Source organism: Gopherus flavomarginatus, chromosome 13, assembly GCF_025201925.1.
Source record: "Gopherus flavomarginatus isolate rGopFla2 chromosome 13, rGopFla2.mat.asm, whole genome shotgun sequence".
NCBI classification, from domain to species: domain Eukaryota; kingdom Metazoa; phylum Chordata; order Testudines; family Testudinidae; genus Gopherus; species Gopherus flavomarginatus.
Window position 1 is genome coordinate 6,614,146 of NC_066629.1, and position 17,283 is coordinate 6,631,428.

Below are 17,283 nucleotides of genomic sequence, written 5' to 3' on the forward strand. Positions count from 1 at the left end.
TTCCCACTGAAGTCAGTATTAAAACTCCCACTGGCTTCAGTGCTGAATGCTTCTGAAATCCCCCCTCAGAATGCAGCTGGAAGTGGTAATGGTGATTTCAGGAATTTATGTTCTTCTCTCCCAGTCTCTTCTGAACCAACACCTTTGAGTAGTGCTAGGGGCCCTGTGTTGCTGGAGATGCTCTTTCTGAAGGGACAAATATCCTTCGACACTTGTGGTCACTAAAAATCCTACTACACTTTTCACCAGAGCAAGATAGTTGGCACCAGCATCCTGTCTGTCTAATTGGTTGCAGCCCCCGTGCTGCACCCTGTGGGGGGGGGTCTGGTCACTGCAGCCCCCCCACTGCACCCTGATGGGGGGGTCTGGTCACTGCAGCCCCCCTGCTGCACTCTACTGAGGGGGTCTGGTCACTGCACCTCCCCTCCCTGCTGCACCCTGGGGGGGCGTCTGGTTACTGCAGCTCCCCCCCACTGCACTCTGCCAGGGTGGTGTCTGGTCATTGCATCCCACTCCCTGCTGCAGCCCCTCCACTGCACCCTGGGGGGTCTGGTCACTGCAGACTCCCTGCTGCACCCTGGGTGGAGGGTCTGGTCACTGCACCCCCCTCCCTGCCGTACCCTGGGGAGTCTGGTCACTGCAGCTCCCCTGCTGCTCCCTGCTGGGAGGGGTCTGGTCACTGCAGCCCTCCTGCTGCACCCTGCTGGGGGGGTCTGGTCACTGCCCCACCCCCGCTGCGCCCTGGGGGTATCTGGTCACTGCAACCCCCCCATGCACCCTTCGGGGGGGGTCTGGGCACGGCCCTCCCCAAATGCACCCTGAGGGTATCTGGTCACTGCAGCCCCCCTGCTGCAACCTAATGGGCGGGTCTGGTCACTGCAGCTCCCCGCTGCACCCTGCTGGGGGGGGATCTGGTCACTGCCCCCCCCACTGCACCCTGGGGGCATCTGGTCACTGCAGCCCCCCTGCTGCACCCTACTGGGCATGTCTGGTCACAGCAGCCACCCTACTGCACCCTGCTGGGGGGGGTCTGGTCACTGCCCCCCTCCCTGCTGCATCCTGAGGGTATCTGGTCACTGCAACCCCCCTGCTGCACCCTACTGGGGGGGGTCTGATCATTGCAGGCAGCCCCCACACTCGCACTCAAACACGGGAGCGGGAGGGAAACTTTCTTCTTGCGCTCCGATTGGTCAGGGCTCTGTCTCCTCTTCCTATTGGCTGTGCCTGGAGGGGCGGAGCTTCCCGGGGACCTCACGTGGTCCTAAGGCGCTCAGGAGGCGGCTGCTGAGCGGCACGTGGCGCAGCCTGGAGCGCGAGCGGGTAAAGTGGGGGGGCGAGATCCCTACATACGCCCTGCCCCCTCCCCAAATACTCCCGGTCCCCCTCTTCTAGGCCCCACCGCCAAACACCCCCCCCTTCTCTAGTCCCTAGTCCTGCTTCTGCCCCCCCCAACACCTACCCTGGCCCCCCAGCACTCCCCCATTCCATGACCCCTCCCCTTCCTCCATCTGTAACCCCCTCCCCAGCACCCCGCCTGAGCTCGACCAGCCTGGCCTGGAACCCAGCACTTTGCAACCTTTTCCATGTGGGGCCCCTCCCAAGCATTTCAAAGGGAGGTGCAGACCGCGCTGGACATCTCAGACGTGCTCTGCAGACCCCCAGGGAGCCACGTACCATAGTGGGAAACCCACTGACCTCGCCCCCCCCGAACATCTACCCCAGCTCCTCTGTCCTGGAGACCCCCTGCCCACCCCCTCTTTCCCGCTCTAGCCTTCGGAGATGAAAGGGGTCTCGGGGCGGGGCCTCTGCCATCACCCCTGGTGGCTTGAGGACAGGCTGGCGCATTGCAGGGAGCTCCCAGTACAGTTTAACCAGCCGAGACTGAGGTGGAAAGGGGGGGAGCCACGGTGGGTGAGTGGGGCAGGTGTGGGGAGGGAAGCTGGACATCATGGCGTAGTGTGGGGTTGGTAGGAAGGGCTGGGGTTGGATGGATGGTGTGGCATAGTGTAGGGCGAGGGTCTGTCTGGCTAGGAATTAATGTAAGTTTAGAATAGAGACATCAAGAGCCAAATTCTAAATGGCTGTGTACTGTACACACCTTCCCTGAAAACAGATCCATAGGGTGTGTGCCTGGCTCGCTCCTCTGAATGTGAAGGGCCCGTGCCGCAGGAAAGGTGAAAGAACATCCTGGTCTCTAAGGAGTGAAGGTTATATGTGTGTAGCTGAAGCTGCATAACTTAGATCAGTTCCCCTTCTCCCCCCGCCCAGTGTAGACCAGGCCATCGAGAATTGCCAGTTTAGGCCCACAAGGTGGCCAGCTGACTGCTTGTCCCTTCCATGTCTTTAATACATCAGGCAAAACAATAATCCCCTCTGAGCTCATCAGTGTCACCCTGGATATACCTTAGTGCCCCTACACAATGGCTGGTTTTCCTGGCTACTTCCCCTCAGAGTCCGAGTCCTCCTCAGAAATCTGTAGACACAACCTACTTGTGTTAACTAAAGTGACAGTTCAGTGGCCCTGTATTCTCTGCTTTTTTTTTTTCTTGAAAAGGGATAAAAATAGTTTTGTTTCTCTTAACTCCTCCTCCTCTCTCTTTCACATTGAATTCCTAGCAATTAACTGAGGTTTTCCCCCCCCGAAACGTGAAGTGTCATGTTGTAACTGTATTACTTTGAATGCTGTATTACTGCTTATCTTTTAAAACCAAACTCAAAGAGCAACCTAGTGAGCCCCATTATCTGGTTGCCAGTAGAGCGCCCTGGCTAGGATTTGCTGGGTATAGCTCTTGTATATGTACATAGCTTCAGATTTCAGGGACTGAAGTTTGAGGTTTTGGATTTGGGTTTTGAAGCAAGTTCTCTTTGCTAATCTGTATATTCTGGGGGCAAAGAATGAAGCAGTATTTATGACTGACCTGTCTTCAGACTTTCCAGAAGACCAACTTTTTATGTTTATTTTCAGATTTTAGATCTGTTGAGATGAGATTATTGATTGTTGTCAACAGGTAATACAAGTTCATCATGAGACAAGACCTTTGTAGAGTTAGTCATCAAGAGAGCTAATTGTTAAAGCAACCTAAAAAGTATTGATGAAATATTTCATGCACGAATGCACATTGGGCAATGCACTTCCCTTATCTTGTGATTGGAATTCTTACTCTGCGATGAACATATGAGAAATAATATTCAGCCTTTTGCAGTGCTGGATGGAACAGCATAAGGATAGGTTACCCACAAAAATAGAGAGGAAAATGTTGAATTGCTTAAGTAGGACCGTCTTCAAAGATGTCCTATACCTTAAAGTGACACCATTAACTTAAAACTCACCTTCTGTCTGAATTTACAACTGTTTACATTTGTTGCAAGTAAAATTATTGTAATGAGAGACTATTGAAAAAATACTGTTTTCTGTTTGCTTGCCTTGACTATTCAAAAAGTTGTATCAAATATACAATTTCATTTTGATTATAATACTCCCTATCTCTTCTATAGCTCTTTACATCAGTAGATCTCAGAGGAGAACAGTATCTTTATCTCTGTTTTACATATGGGGAAACTGAGGCACAGAGAGGGGGACGTGATTTGCCCAAGATCATCCACCAGGCCCTCAGCAGAGCCAGGACTAGAACCCAGATCACCCTTAGCCCCAATGTAATGCTTTAACTGCTAGGCCATATAGTTAGTTTCTTCTGTTGTTTGTGTGAGTCTTTCACAGAGCCACGGGAAAAAGAAAAACACCTTTAAAAACAGGAATATGCAACTGTAAAACCATTAATTTTGGCATAGGGATTCAGGGCCAGGGTAGTGTATAAAACTTATTTGAACTTGTTTTTTAAAAAATTGGTAGATTTCAAATTGACAGTGTCCCTTTAACAAAGATATGGTTCTAGAGCTGGGAACAGGGAGTGCACTTGGAGAACTGCCAAGAATGATGCTGTTTAGGGGGAATCTGTAGAACTTTTGACAGTGATTGAAAGTTTAAAAAAAAACATTTCTAAAGGTAAAAGATAAAGCATTTGTTTAATAGGGAAAGTGTATCTCATTTGTATGGGTCACACTGGAATTAACTAATGTAAGAATAAGTTGCTAATTACCATGGCAATTCAGTTGAGCTGAATATCATATACTGATTATTACAGTGTGTTTCCAGACAGATTATACTTTTCTTTTGTATTGCAGTAGCCTCCCTGTGTCCCCCCACTGCCGCTCGTCCAGTCTCTCCTCTCCTCCAGCTCCCTCCCTGTGTCCCTTCTCCCACTCGCCCAGTCCCTCCTCTCCTGCACCCCTCCCTGTGTCCCCACTGCCGCTCGTCCAGACCCTCTGCCCCTGAACCCCCCTCCCCATGTCCCCACTGCCGCTCACCCAGTCCCTTCTCTCCTGATCCGCCCCTCCCTGTGTCCCCGCTGCCACTCGCCCAGTCCCTCCTCTCCTCCACCGCCCTCCCCATGTCTCCCCACTGCTGCTCGCCCAGTCCTTCCTCTCCTGCACCCCCCTCCGTGTTCCCCCTACTGCTCGCCCAGTCCCTTCTTTCCTGCACCCCCCTCCTCATGTCCCCACTGCTGCTCGCCCAGTCTCTCCTCTCCTCCACCCCCTCTCTGTTTCCCCCCACTGCCCCTCGCCCAGTCCCTCCTCTCCTCCAGCCCCCTCCCTGTGTCCCTTCTCCCACTAGCCCAGTCCCTCCTCTCCTGCACCCCGTTCCGTGTCCCCCCCGCTGCTCACCCAGTGCCTTCTCTCCTGCACCCCCCTCCCTGTGTCCTCACTGCGCTCGCCCAGTCCCTCCTCTCCTGCACCCACCTCCCTGTGTCCCCGCTGCTGCCACTCGCCCAGTCCCTCCTTTCCTCCACCCCCTCCCTGTGTCCCCCACTGCCCCTTGCTCAGTCCCTCCTCTCCTGCACCCCCTCCCTGTGTCCCCGCTGCACACCCAGTCCCTCCTCTCCTCCAGCCCCCGCCCCATGTCCTCCCACTGCCGCTTGCCCAGCCCCTCCTCTCCTCCAGCCCCCTGCCTGTGTTCCCCTGCTACCACTCGCCTAATCCCTCCTCTCCTCCGTCCCGCTCCCTGTTTGACCAAGTGTGACGAAGTGGGTCTGTTCTTAATGTTTTCTGTGAATACTGTGTGGGTGCCTCAGTTTCCCCTTTGTCTTTCTTAAGTGTCTAGGTGGGGGGATCAGGGTGTGTGATTGTTGCAGAGCCCTAGAGGGCCGGTGTGATAGTGTCTGTACAGAGAATGGCCAACACCCTGTGTCCTGGCAACTAATGGCCTGGGCTCCTTCCCTGCAAGGTGCCACCTGAAGGTGTTGGAGAACAGAGGGATCAAGGGACTCCTGGTCAGGGAAAGACACAAACTGGAGAGTCTGGCTGGGGAAATGGAGGGAGACCCAGCCCAGGCAGGGCACTGGGCTCCCTGCCCCCCAAGATGGACCTGGATAAGGGGTCCTGTTTCCTGTATCCACAAGCTCTGTTTTAGACCATCTTCCTGTCATCTAATAAACCTGTTTTACTGGCTGGCTGAGAGTCTCAGAGAATCACAGGAAGGGGGGTGCAGGGCCGTGACTCCCCCACACTCCGTGACACCAAGTCACCTGGTACTGGACGCTATGATAGAATTACCAGTGTTTCTCTATTGAAAGGAAAGTCCTGGAGTAAGGGGACAGAGTGGGGATGCTGCTCTCCAAGACCAACTCGCTGGCCAACCTGTGCTCCGGGTCCGATGGGGAACTGCACCCGGCCAAGCTACAGCCAGGTGAGGCTCAGTTGGGTTCAGTTTGGTTTGGATGGACCGCAGGGGTGGGGGTCTGCAGTGGGGGGGCCCGGAACAGGCCAGGATCAGTTTGAGAGGCGCCCTGTCCTGCTAGGCATTGGAGAGGCTCATAGAGGAGTCTGATTCAGTTTGGGTTGCAAGGAAGTCTGATCTGGTTTGGGGGAGGGATGTGGTTCTGGTCCGGTTTGGGGGGGTGGGGCTTGTTCTGAGGAGGGATGGGGGTCTGCTCCGGTTTGGCTTGGGGAGCGATGTGGGTCTGGTCCGGTTTTGGGGTGTGGGGGGTCGTTCTGAGGAGGGATGGGGGTCTGCTCCGGTTTGGCTTGGGGAGAGATGTGGGTCTGTTCTGGTTTTGGGGGGTTAGGAGTCGTTCTGAGGAGGAATGAGGGTCTGGCCTGGTTTGGAGAGTTGGCCTGGTCTTTTCAGGATGCAGCTGGGTCTGATCCTGGTGTCTGCGCCTCTCTGCCTGCAGGGAAGGAGAAGGAGCCGCTGGAGAAGCTGTACCAGGTGGGCCCGCTGCTGGGCAAGGGTGGCTTTGGTTCTGTCTACTCGGGCACCCGCCTGTCGGACAGCGCCCCGGTGAGTAGAACCTGGACAGGGACCCCCCCACCCCACCTCTGAAGCCCGCTCCCCATGCATGCTGCTCTATAGAGCTCCACCTTTGGTGAGAGACCCGTCCCTTACCCCGTTACATCTCCTTTGCTTTGCCCTGGCATAGCCACCATCTTGCCTCCTCTTCACTGGTCCCTTGTTTACCTCCCCTCTTTCTGGGGTTGCCTGACTCGATTCTGATTGTCTGGCTGGCTCTGGTTGTGTCCTAGGTAGCCATCAAGCATGTGGACCGGGACTGGGTTTCTGACTGGGGAGAGCTGGTAAGTGTCTTGGGCAGGGATATCTGCTGTGGCTCTGCATTGCATGGTCTTGGCTCTGTAGTGAAGGTGTCATAGGCAGCTGTCACGGAGTCCCCGGGCGATGCTCTGGAAATGCTCCCCACAAAGCCAGTCAGGACTTTGGGGAGCCTCCTCTCCCTTGGAGCAGACTTTAGGGCAGGAAGCTCACACGGAGCATTCAGCAGGTGCCCCTCCATGTGCTTCCCCCAGCGAGTCCGCCCAGGCAGGGTCCTGGGGAAGCCACAGGGTCCTGCTCCCCCACTTTGCAGTCAGACGTGACTCTCAGCCAGCCAGTAACACAGAGGTTTATTAGATGACAGGAACACAGTCCAAAACGGGTCTTGCCAGTACAGACCACAAGACCCCCCCTTAGTTAGGTCTGTCTGGGGCCCCAGGGAGGCCACAGCCCCGCTGGGAGGCTCGAGCCTCCTTGGGGCTCCCCTCCATTTTCCAATCAGCTTCCAAAAACTCCCAACCCCCCTCAAGCCCCTCCTCTCTGGGCTGTTTCTCTTTCCCGGGCCAGGAGGTCACCTGATCTCTCTGTCTCCAACACCTTTAGCATCCCCTGGCAGGGGGGAAGGGCCTGGCCATTAGTTGCCAGGTGACAGAGGGTCGGCCAGAGCTGAGCCCCCCCACAGTAATCAGAGGGAACCTTAAAACCTGTCCCACTTCATCACACCTCTCCCCCCTTCGAGACTGAACTGAGCGGGGTCACTTCAGCCAGTGACCTGGGGAAATTCGAACCTACCTACATTCCCATGGATGCCCCAGCGTCCCCCCCCCCCCTCATGGGGGAAGAGTTACACCAGGCCCTTCCAGTTTCCTGCTCCCCTTTAGGTTGCGGGTGCTCGATGGCACCCGTAGTCTGCAGGTGGGAAGGCTTATGTGGCTCATGTCCTTTCCCCACCCTAATACTCCTGGGGTTCAAACTGGGCTGAGGTCTTCTCCCTGCGTTCCAGTCTGAGGGGCTGTGATTCGGGCTCTCTTGGTTCAGAGCCACCCCTTTTGACCCTGGCCCCCCTCTGGAAAGGCTCCTCTGTGCTGGGCAAGGGACCTACAGCCATTTTCCCCTTGTCTCGGGCCTTCCCCACCCTTCCGGCAGGGGTCACAGGAGCGGCAGTGCTGCCAGACATGAGTAAAGACCCCAGGCCAGTAAAAGTTGCGTAGCAGCCTCTGCTGGGTACGCCAGATTCCCTGCTGCCCTGAGAGGGGGATGTCATGGGCCCGGCACAGCAGCTGGCGGCAGTACTTCCGGGGTACCACCAGCTGCCTCCTGATCCCCCCCGACTCCATTTTCCCTGGGGGAGCCCATTCTCAGTACAGGAACCCCTTCTCGCACAGGAACTTTTTCCAGCCACTTCCTCCCATGGTCTGTACCACACTGAGGTCGGCCAGGGCCCTTATCTTCCACAAGGAGGGATCTTTCTGCAACTCAGCCTGGAACTCAGCAGCTGGGGCAGCAATGGGGACCTGCTCTCTCTCACCGGCTGGGTCTGAAGCTGCAGCCTCCTTGAGCTATGTCTCTGGGCATTCCCTCCCCACCAGGGCAGGGTTCTGCTCCTCGGGCAAGGTACCCTTCCCGAGGTCAGGGCACAGTGTCCCATGCAGGCTTGGGCTACAGGTCATGACCAGGGCACCCTGGGGATTGCTTGGCCAGTTCTCCATGTCCCCCCCCATTAACACCTCAGTGGGTAAATGGAGGTGCATTCCTACTTTCTTGGAGCCCTCTTTGTCCCCCCATTTCAAGTGTACTCTTGCCACAGGAACCTTGAATGAGGTCCCACCCACCCCCATCAGGGTCGGATAGGATGTTGGGCATCACCTGATCTGGAGCTACCACCTCGGGCCGGGCCAGTGTTACCTTAGCGCCCAGGTCCCAGTATCCATAGACCTTCCTCCCATCCACCTCCAGGGCAACAAAGCACTCGCTCTGCAGGGACAGCCCAGTGCCCACCCTGTAAACGAAGAACCTGATGTCCGGAGCATCCAGCTCTGTGGAGGAGGTGGCCTGGGGCCTCCTCCCTCCTGAACAGTTGATAAGCTGCCAGCCCCCGTTTCCTGGGAAACCTGCCCCTTGTGCAGCTGGGCCGCTACCCAGTTAACCCTCTGTGGGTTCAGTTGCTTGGTCTGTACCTGAGCCTGGGGAACTGGGTCTGTTTGTGGCCTCTTTGGCCACAGTGATAGCAGCCCATGTCCCACTGGTCCCCTCGAGCTGGTCGGTTGGCCCTGATGCCGGATGTTCCCCTTGGGAGGGGGTTCTCCACGTTTTCCTTATGGGAGGTCCCAGGATCACTCTCTTTCTGCATCGCGGTGGGCCTGTTCCTTTGGGACTCCTCCCTGCCACCCCCCCGACCGGCTCTTCACAAACTCATCGGCCAACTGCCCTGCACGTCGCGGGTTCTCTGGCTTTTGGTCCCTCAACCACAGCCTCAGGTCGGATGGGCACCGCTCATACAGTTGCTCCAGTACCAGCAGTTTAACCAGGTCCCCCTTCGTCTGGGCCCCATCTGCCCACTTGCTGGCGTATCCCTCCATGCAGACGGCTAGCTGCAGATATGAGACCTCAGGGGTTTTATCCTGACTCCGGAACCTCTCACGGTACATCTCAGGAGTCAGCCCAAACTCCTGCTTGAATAGTTTGTAGTTCCCTTTCTCCTCCTCTCCCAGCTGGTGGTACAATGCCACGGCCTTGGGGTCTAGTAAGGGGGTGAGAACCCGGAGCCTGTCCGCAGGATCTACCTGGTGCAGCTCGCAGGCCGTCTCAAAAGCATCCAGGAAGTCACCCATGTCCTCCCCCTCCTTACGCTGGGCCAGGATGCACTTATCAAAGCTCTGCGCCATCCTGGGCCCCCCCTCGCTCACCGCAGTCGGGGGCCCGCTGCTCCTCAGCCTCACCAGTTCCAGCTCATGCTGATGCTGTCATTCTTCATGTTCCCTCTGTCTCTCTTTTTCCTCCAGCTCCCATTGTCTTTGTCTCTCCTCATGCTGCCTCTGTTTCTCACGATCCTCCAGCTCTCTCATTTTTAGCTCTCTCTCTCACTTCAGCCACTTCTGCTCCACGGATGCCGAGCGTCGCCGGGATTATCCCCTGCTGGGGGGTGAGCTTTGCCGGGAGGATCCCCTGCTGGCTGGGGGTGTCACAGCGCCCTTGGTATTCGCTGGGCTCCTCCCTGCCCTTCCCCTAGGCATAGGAAGAGGGGGTCTCGGGAAGCCCAAAGCCGCCGGCTGACCACTCCCAGCGGGGACAGACACAGGTGCCTGCGCTGCATCTTCCAGGCTGCTTCCCTCAGAGACAGGGATCAGTTCATTCAAGCGATCTCCCTACTCCAGCTGGGCAATCAGCTGGTCTTTGGTGAGCCTCTCCCTGCACAGCCCCCTCTGCTTGCACAGTTCCACCAGGTCGCCCTTAAGGCGCTTGGCATACATCTTCCTGCTGGCCACTCGCAGGCCTGGGTGCTCACCGCTCCTCATGGTTTCCAGGGAGACCCCAAGCTTGCCAGTCCTTGAGGTCATCACCTCTCTGCCAGGGTCGAGTGGCAGACTCCTCCGCCCGTAGGACTGCTCGCTGCGATCCCCCAGGGGACCCTGTTCCTGCGAGAGCCTTCTCTCTGGTCACACACTCCCAAGGGTTAATCGTCCCCTAAAACTGTCTCTCTCTGAATCTTCGGCATGCCTGGTCCCCGTCAATCCCCTTCGTTTTACTGCTCCCCAGTCACTTACTGCAAGAAGCGCTGTCCACGGGGTGCAGTAGATCCCACCCCTGCCACCAGTTGTCACGGAGTCCCCGGGCAATGCTCTGGAACTGCTCCCCACAAAGCCAGTCAGGACTTTGAGGAGACTCCTCTCCCTTGGAGCAGACTGTCTTTAGGGCAGGAAGCTCACACGTAGCATTCAGCAGGTGCCCCTCCGTGTGCTTCCCCCAGCGAGTCCACCCGGGCAGGGTCCTGCGGAAGCCACAGGGCCCTGCACCCCCACTTTGCAGTCAGACGTGACTCTCAGCCAGCCAGTAAAACAGAGGTTTATTTGATGACAGGAACACAGTCCAGAACAGGTCTTGCTAGTACAGACCACAAGACCCCCCCTTAGTTAGGTCCATCTGGGGCCCCAGGGAGGCCACAGCCCCGCTGGGAGGCCCGAGCCTCCTCGGGGCTCCCCTCCATTTTCCAATCAGCTTCCAAAAACTCCCAAACCCCCTCCAGCCCCTTCTTTCTGAGCTGTGTCTCTTTCCCAGGCCAGGAGGTCACCTGATATCTCTGTCTCCAACACCTTTAACATCCCGTGGCAGGGGGGAAGGGCCTGGCCATTAGTTGCCAGGTGACAGAGGGTCGGCCAGAGCTGAGCCCCCCCACAGTAATCAGAGAGAACCTTAAAATCAATCCCACTTCATCACACCTCTCCCCCCTTCGAGACCGAACTGAGTGGGGTCACTTTAGCCAGTGCCCTGGGGAAGATCAAACCTACGCACGTTCCCAGGGATGCCCCAGCATCCCCCTCTTCATGGGCGAAGAGTTACACCAGGCTCTTCCAATTTCCTGCCCCCCTTTAGGTCGTGGGTGCTCAATGGCATCCATAGTCTGCGGGGAGGAAGGGCCTGGCCATTAGTTGCCAGGTGACAGAGGGTCGGCCAGAGCTGAGCCCCCCCCCCACAGTATTCAGAGGGAACTTTAAAACCAGTCCCACTTCATCACAGTAGCTCTTGACTTTGTGGGTCGATTTGCCTGCCTCTGATGGAGCTCTCCTTTCTCTCTCTCTGAAGCCTTGCGGGAGCAGAGTGCCCATGGAGATCCTGCTCCTGAAGAAAGTGGGCTCAGGCTTCCGGGGAATCATTCCGCTCTTGGACTGGTTTGAGAGACCGGACAGCTTTGTCTTAGTTTTGGAGCGACCGGATCCTGTGCAGGACCTGTTTGACTTCATCACGGAGCGGGGTGCTCTCCCCGAGGAGCAGGCCCGCAGCTTTTTCCGCCAGGTTGTGGAGGCGGTTCAGCACTGTCATAGCTGTGGGGTATTGCACCGGGATATCAAAGATGAGAACATCCTGGTTGATCTGAACAGCCGGGAACTGAAACTCATAGATTTTGGGTCTGGGACATTACTCAAGGACACAGTGTACACTGATTTTGATGGTGAGTGTCTATTTCCATCCCCTTCTATTTTATCTGCATAGGGACGGAATCCAGGGAAATTCGTCTTTGAAATGAGTTGTTCTCTGCCTGTAAATGTTCAGTAACTTCCCAGCCAGGGAACAGTTTGTTCCCTCCTGCCCCTGCCATTCTCATTTGCTAAATATACTCTTGTGTGATGTGCAGCTTTGATACCTTTGGGGCTTTCCTCCCTGCCTTATATCTAAAAAGCATTTTACAAATGTGTTTGCTCTTTTGTTGGGTGTTAACCGGTGGTAGCTGCCCATGTCATGCAGGGGCTGGGGGTGGGGGCACATGGCAGAAACCGGGTGTGAACTCACAAGCATCAATCTCTGGAGTCCCAGTGAGCAATAAGAGGAGAAAGTTGGGCTCTGGTTCCAGTGATTTGGTTTTCTCTAGGTCCATGACATCTGTAGCATTTCACCAGGGGTCTGGCTGGTATTCCACCCTCCAGGGGTGGTGCAAACAGGATCTGCCTCACCTCCTAGATAGGGAAAGATTGAGTGAAACCTCTCTGCAGCCATGGCTGCTCAGGTGTTGGATCCTACCCTAATCTACCAGCTAGAATGCAGGGGAGGGGAAGTCCCCTCCTCCCAAGGATAAAGAAGAGGGCTCTTGTGCAGTTTCTTTCTGTGGGGACGGATGGACATCAATGTGGGTAGGGGATCAAGAGGAGAAGCTGCTGTCTCCGCCATCTCGCTAAATTATTCATTTCATTGGAAAGTTGTGTTTTGTTATGGGATGAATGTTGTGAAATAGGATTGGTGGGAGATCTGCTTACAGCTGGCTCCCTTTCCTCTGCTCCCCAAAGGCACCTGAGTCAGATCTTTGGGGAGGGGGGAGCCAGACCCAGGGAGGACTGTTTGACATTGGAGCAGGGATGCAGGGATCTGCGTGGGGGACAAATAAACAGAGCAGCAGGCATTCTTTCTGATGCACTTGAAAGGCAGATTCAGGATAGGGCCGTTGACTTTCAAAAAACCAGATCACTGTTTGTTGTTGAGGGTTTGTTCTGCTTCTGCCCTGCAGGATGGGTGCTGCATTTTTTGTTTTTTATGTAACGGTTGATGACAAGGGATGGGTTTGCCCCTCCCAACCACCCATCTCCTGCAGAATTTCCCAAGCTAGTGGTGCCCCCGGTGGAACATCAGGTTTCTTTTTACAACCCGAAGTTTGTAAACAACAGTCACGTGGCCAGAAACCAGACTAGGAGCTCTGACCTCAGTCTCCTCTTCCTGCCAGAAGGGAAGAGATCAGATACAACAAAGGCAAAGGGCGTAAGCCTCTGCAGAGGCCAAAACCAGGCTTCCAAGCATAATTATCACATGCACAACAGTACAAACTAAAACCACTCCCTTGAAGTTGTACAACAAACCTTTGTCCCCAGCTCTGGAGTAGGCAGGCTTTATCCCTGGCTGACTCAACAGTAGTCAGTGCCAGAAAAGGAATAAACTCTTCAAGATATCTGCCCTTCTTTGGGTTAAGCAAGGAAACCCTTTTATGTAGAAAGGACTGTAAGGCTGTCTGGGGTCCTTGTTGTGCAGTAGACAAGGCCGCAGCCCCTCCCAGAATGCTCTGGCTGCACTGGGTCACCATGGACTGAAGCATCTGCAACCTGCCTCTCTCTTTACCTCACTGAGAAATGGTTACATTGACAGAGATGAAGTCAGGATAACGGTGGCCTTAAGAAACCTGTTACTTATTGTGGCTTGTATTGCAGCTGGAAAACATGGTTGTTTGCTCTCCATTTGGTTCTGCTTCATTTGTAGTCTAAGCACCTAGGGGTTTAAATCCCAATCAAACTGGGCTGAAAGTTAAACAATGCTAAGATATTGCAACCTAAATTGGGGGCTGAAGTACCTGACTTGGTCTCTTGGTCATCCTGATAACACCTGAACAAATCATTAATAACTGGTTGCTCTGCTTAGGGTAAGAGATGAAATATTTCTGCTAACCGTGCTCCTCTGATCTCCTCTACAGGGACCAGAGTGTACAGCCCCCCAGAATGGATCCTCAATCACCAATACCATGCCACGTCAGCCACAGTCTGGTCTCTGGGGGTCCTGCTGTATGACATGGTCTGCGGGATTCTCCCCTTTGAACATGATGAGGAGATTATTAAGGGCCGGGTCTGCTTTCGGCGGCGCATCTCTCGAGGTGAGCACACTCTTTTGTAGTGTTAGAGCTGGGCGAACAACTGCTTAGCCTGAATGCCACACTGACAGAGCGATAATATGATGACTTAGACGTGCATTTACCATCACTTCATGCAACCAACAAGACATGCAAGGCATAGTCTGTGATCTAGTGGTCCCTTCATGTCTTGAACTCAATGAGATGTTTCATGCTATTGAATCCCGGGGAAATGCTGGGGATCCCGCTGTCTTCCCTGCCTTAGACAGCTGCTTCAGGGCTCACTGTTGTCGTTCACTTCAGCACTTGACTCTCCTGCCACTCGCTGGGGTCTTTAATGTGGTTACTGCCGCTGGCTGATGAAGCAGTCTTACAGAAAGTGGAAATGACAAAACAGCATGAACCGAATAGCTCTCCAGTTTAATCATCTCACCAGGGAAGGGAAAGTTGATTTTTGCTATTAGCCTGCGTATGAATGGCGGGGTAGGATGGCCTGCTCATGGACTTGCACTGCTAATTTGGTCCCTTGTGTATTTTTGGAGTCTCCATCCAAAGATGGGACCTGGTTCACCTACTTACTAGGATGCGGGAAGTAACTAAGAAACCACATCTAGGGCAGGTCTACACTCCGGCTGGAATCGATGCTGTGAGATCGAGCTGGGGGGCGGTCGATTTATTGTGTCTAGTCTAGACGTGATAAATTGACCCCTGAGCGCGCTCCCGTCGACTCCTGTACTCCAACACCACAAGAGGCGCAGGCGGAGTCGATGGGGGGATGGCAGCTGTCGACTCACCGTCATAAAGACACAGCAGTTGCGTATCCTAGATCAATTCCCCCCCTCCCCTAGTGGAGACCAGGGCCTAGCCACAGCCATGGTCATCTGTGCTGTGAAGCAAGAAAGGCAGATCCCAAAGCAGACTTGCAGGTGGTAAAAGAGGGAGGCTTGCAGGCTTCCCAGACATTACTCAGCAGCACATTCTCACTGACTGCTTGTTTTCTCTCCCCAGAGTGCCAGCACCTCATTAAATGGTGTCTGGACTTGAGGCCTTCAGAGAGGCCATCCTTGGAAGACCTTCTAAATCATTCATGGATGCAAGACGTCCCTTTGCCACAGAAAACAGCAGAGATGCACCAGCACAATCTAATTCCAGAGTCTGGCGAATAGCAGTTCCTCTCATCCATTGGGTGTGAAAGAGAAAACTCTTCCCAGTGGCTGCCTGCCTGTTACATGGGAACATTCATATCTCATTCCAGAAGCCAGCTAACTGGCGATTCTTCTGAGAGGCTGGAGGTTAAGCCCTGCCTTACTTGATGTCTTGCCCAGGGGCAGTTCCAGGCCCCAGCACACCAAGCACGTACTTGGGGTGGCAAGCCGCAGGGGGAGCTCTGCCAGCGCCGCAAGGGAGGCAGGCAGGCTGCCTTCGGTGGCACGCCTGTGGAAGGTCCGCTGGTCCCGCAGCTTCAGAGGACACCTGCGGGAGGTCCGCCGAAGCTGCGGGACCAGCGGACCCTCCATTGGCAAACCGCCAGAGGCAGCCTGCCTGCTGTGCTTGAGGCAGCAAAATTCCTAGAGCCGCCCCTGGTCTTGCCAGTAGACTTTTGTTTTGTTAATATTGTAAAGGGGAATTCAGAAATCCTGTTGTGGTTTTTTTATATATGCAGTTTTAAATAAAAATGAATCACTTGACTTAACCTGAGACCTTGTCTCTTTCGGGTGGAGTAAAACTGTCAGTTTGACAGCGCGGAGAAGCAGTAAACATCAGTGCTACATTGGGGCTGCAGTATGTTACCCATGGACGTGGCACATCGGATGCTGACCATCCGTGTCAGGGCACAGTGTGTTTCAGTAACACGGATCCTGTGGGGTGGGCTCTGGAGACACTAATGCTTCACATCCGTGAAGGGATTGTTAATAATTGCCTGTTACGGATGTCTGATTCGTTAAGTACTATCACCATCTACAGCCGGGTTGGGACTGGCCCAGAGCTATGGGGGCTGTTGGGGTCCAGGTTAGGAGACCTTGGTCGTTTCCACACTCTTCAGCATAAACATGCTGGGCTTCCCCTCATTAGACTAAAGTGCCCACACCTTGCGGGCAACTGCCTATCAGTATGAACAGTGACTTGTGCAGCACTGAATCTAATGCAAACTTTAAAACTCTGCTTTACCCTGGTGGAGCCAGGATCTATTCTTTCCCTGTTTCGTTTCAGGCTGCCTGCCTGCAGGCTGAATGGAACAGCGCGCTCCCCTGGCTATAATCTTCATGGCGTTGCCTAAAACCGATGCCGTTAGTTCATGTGTAGGGCTGTCTAATGTTCAGAGATGGCGCGTGACTGCAAGCATTGTTTGCAAAGTGCATTTCTTTTTAAGACCTTGTTGTTGGAGCCTCCCAGGGAAATATTTGACCTTCTCGGTGCACTATCCATTTGCTGCTGCTAATCTCCAGCAAGTTGCTTGCCACCAAGTGAGCGCTGGAGTTGCCTGGAGACTTCTAGGATGGGGCTGGAGTACTAGCATGAGCAGCAGGATATAGGAGTTCTATTCCCGCACCACAACTTCCTTGTCATGTGCCTTGGGCCAAGTCATTTTCTGCTCTATGCCTCAGTTTCCCCACCTGTAAAGAGCCCCCTGTGCAGTCTTTGCAGGTTCCTTTGAGGAAAGGCAGTAGTGAGTTCATTTTTCAAACATCACCGTGGTGGGTGGAACAAGACAGTTCAGCTCCACATCTTCAGAGGCTGGGGCCTACTTCGCGTTGTGGTTTCCGTTTAACCACAGGCTCTTATGCTAAACCAAGACAAACTTTATAGCTCCTTGTTTTGAGAAAGTCCATCTCACCCGTTTATAGCATCAGATGAGTCTCTCGCGGTGAGTGAAATTTAGCTGGGCGCAGTTACCGTATCACAGCAAAACTGCTCCCCCACTGCGTGCGGGCTCTCCCTCCTTCCCGTAAACACTGCTCAGGTGCTACTCCCCTTCTTAGAAACCTCACCACAGAAAGGCCAAGTAAGATCAGAGGGACCAATGTGATGATAGCCACTATGCTTCCTGCTGCAGCTTATGTTGCTTGCTCGGCCCAGCCAGCTCAGTAGGAGGGAAATGCTGTCAGGGAGACATGACATCCAAATAGCACAGAGAACCAAATCCGGCCCTTTGCCAGGTAGGCAGAACTCCTCACTGAGCTTGGGAGTTAAATCTAAGAGCCTGGTTCAGGAAAACACTTAAACATGTGCTGAGGCCCTGGGAAGTCAATGGCCCCTAACTGGTTACGTTTACACTGCAGCTGGGAACACCCTAGAACAGGGGTAGGCAACCTATGGCGTGGGTGCCGAAGGCAGCACGGGAGCTGATTTTCAGTGGCAC

At 54.5% G+C, this 17,283-nt stretch overlaps 1 protein-coding gene across 1 annotated transcript; it reads left to right on the forward strand.

The window, feature by feature from the left end:
* The first annotated feature begins 5,661 nt into the window (after positions 1-5,661).
* On the forward strand, positions 5,662-15,088 carry LOC127033661 (serine/threonine-protein kinase pim-1-like). Its single transcript, XM_050921750.1, has 6 exons — positions 5,662-5,743; positions 6,231-6,337; positions 6,580-6,630; positions 11,405-11,771; positions 13,770-13,946; positions 14,931-15,088. The coding sequence occupies exons 1-6, from the start codon at positions 5,662-5,664 to the stop codon at positions 15,086-15,088; spliced, it is 942 nt and encodes a 313-aa protein (XP_050777707.1).
* Positions 15,089-17,283: the final 2,195 nt, after the last annotated feature.

What these genes read in the sequence shown, in the direction of transcription:
- LOC127033661 (XM_050921750.1), top strand. Translation starts at nt 5,662, where the DNA reads ATGCTGCTCTCCAAGACCAACTCGCTGGCCAACCTGTGCTCCGGGTCC. An exon ending in CCCGGCCAAGCTACAGCCAG is followed by an intron (nt 5,744 to 6,230) that starts GTGAGGCTCAGT and finishes CTCTGCCTGCAG; the next exon opens with GGAAGGAGAAGGAGCCGCTG. An exon ending in GCCTGTCGGACAGCGCCCCG is followed by an intron (nt 6,338 to 6,579) that starts GTGAGTAGAACC and finishes GTTGTGTCCTAG; the next exon opens with GTAGCCATCAAGCATGTGGA.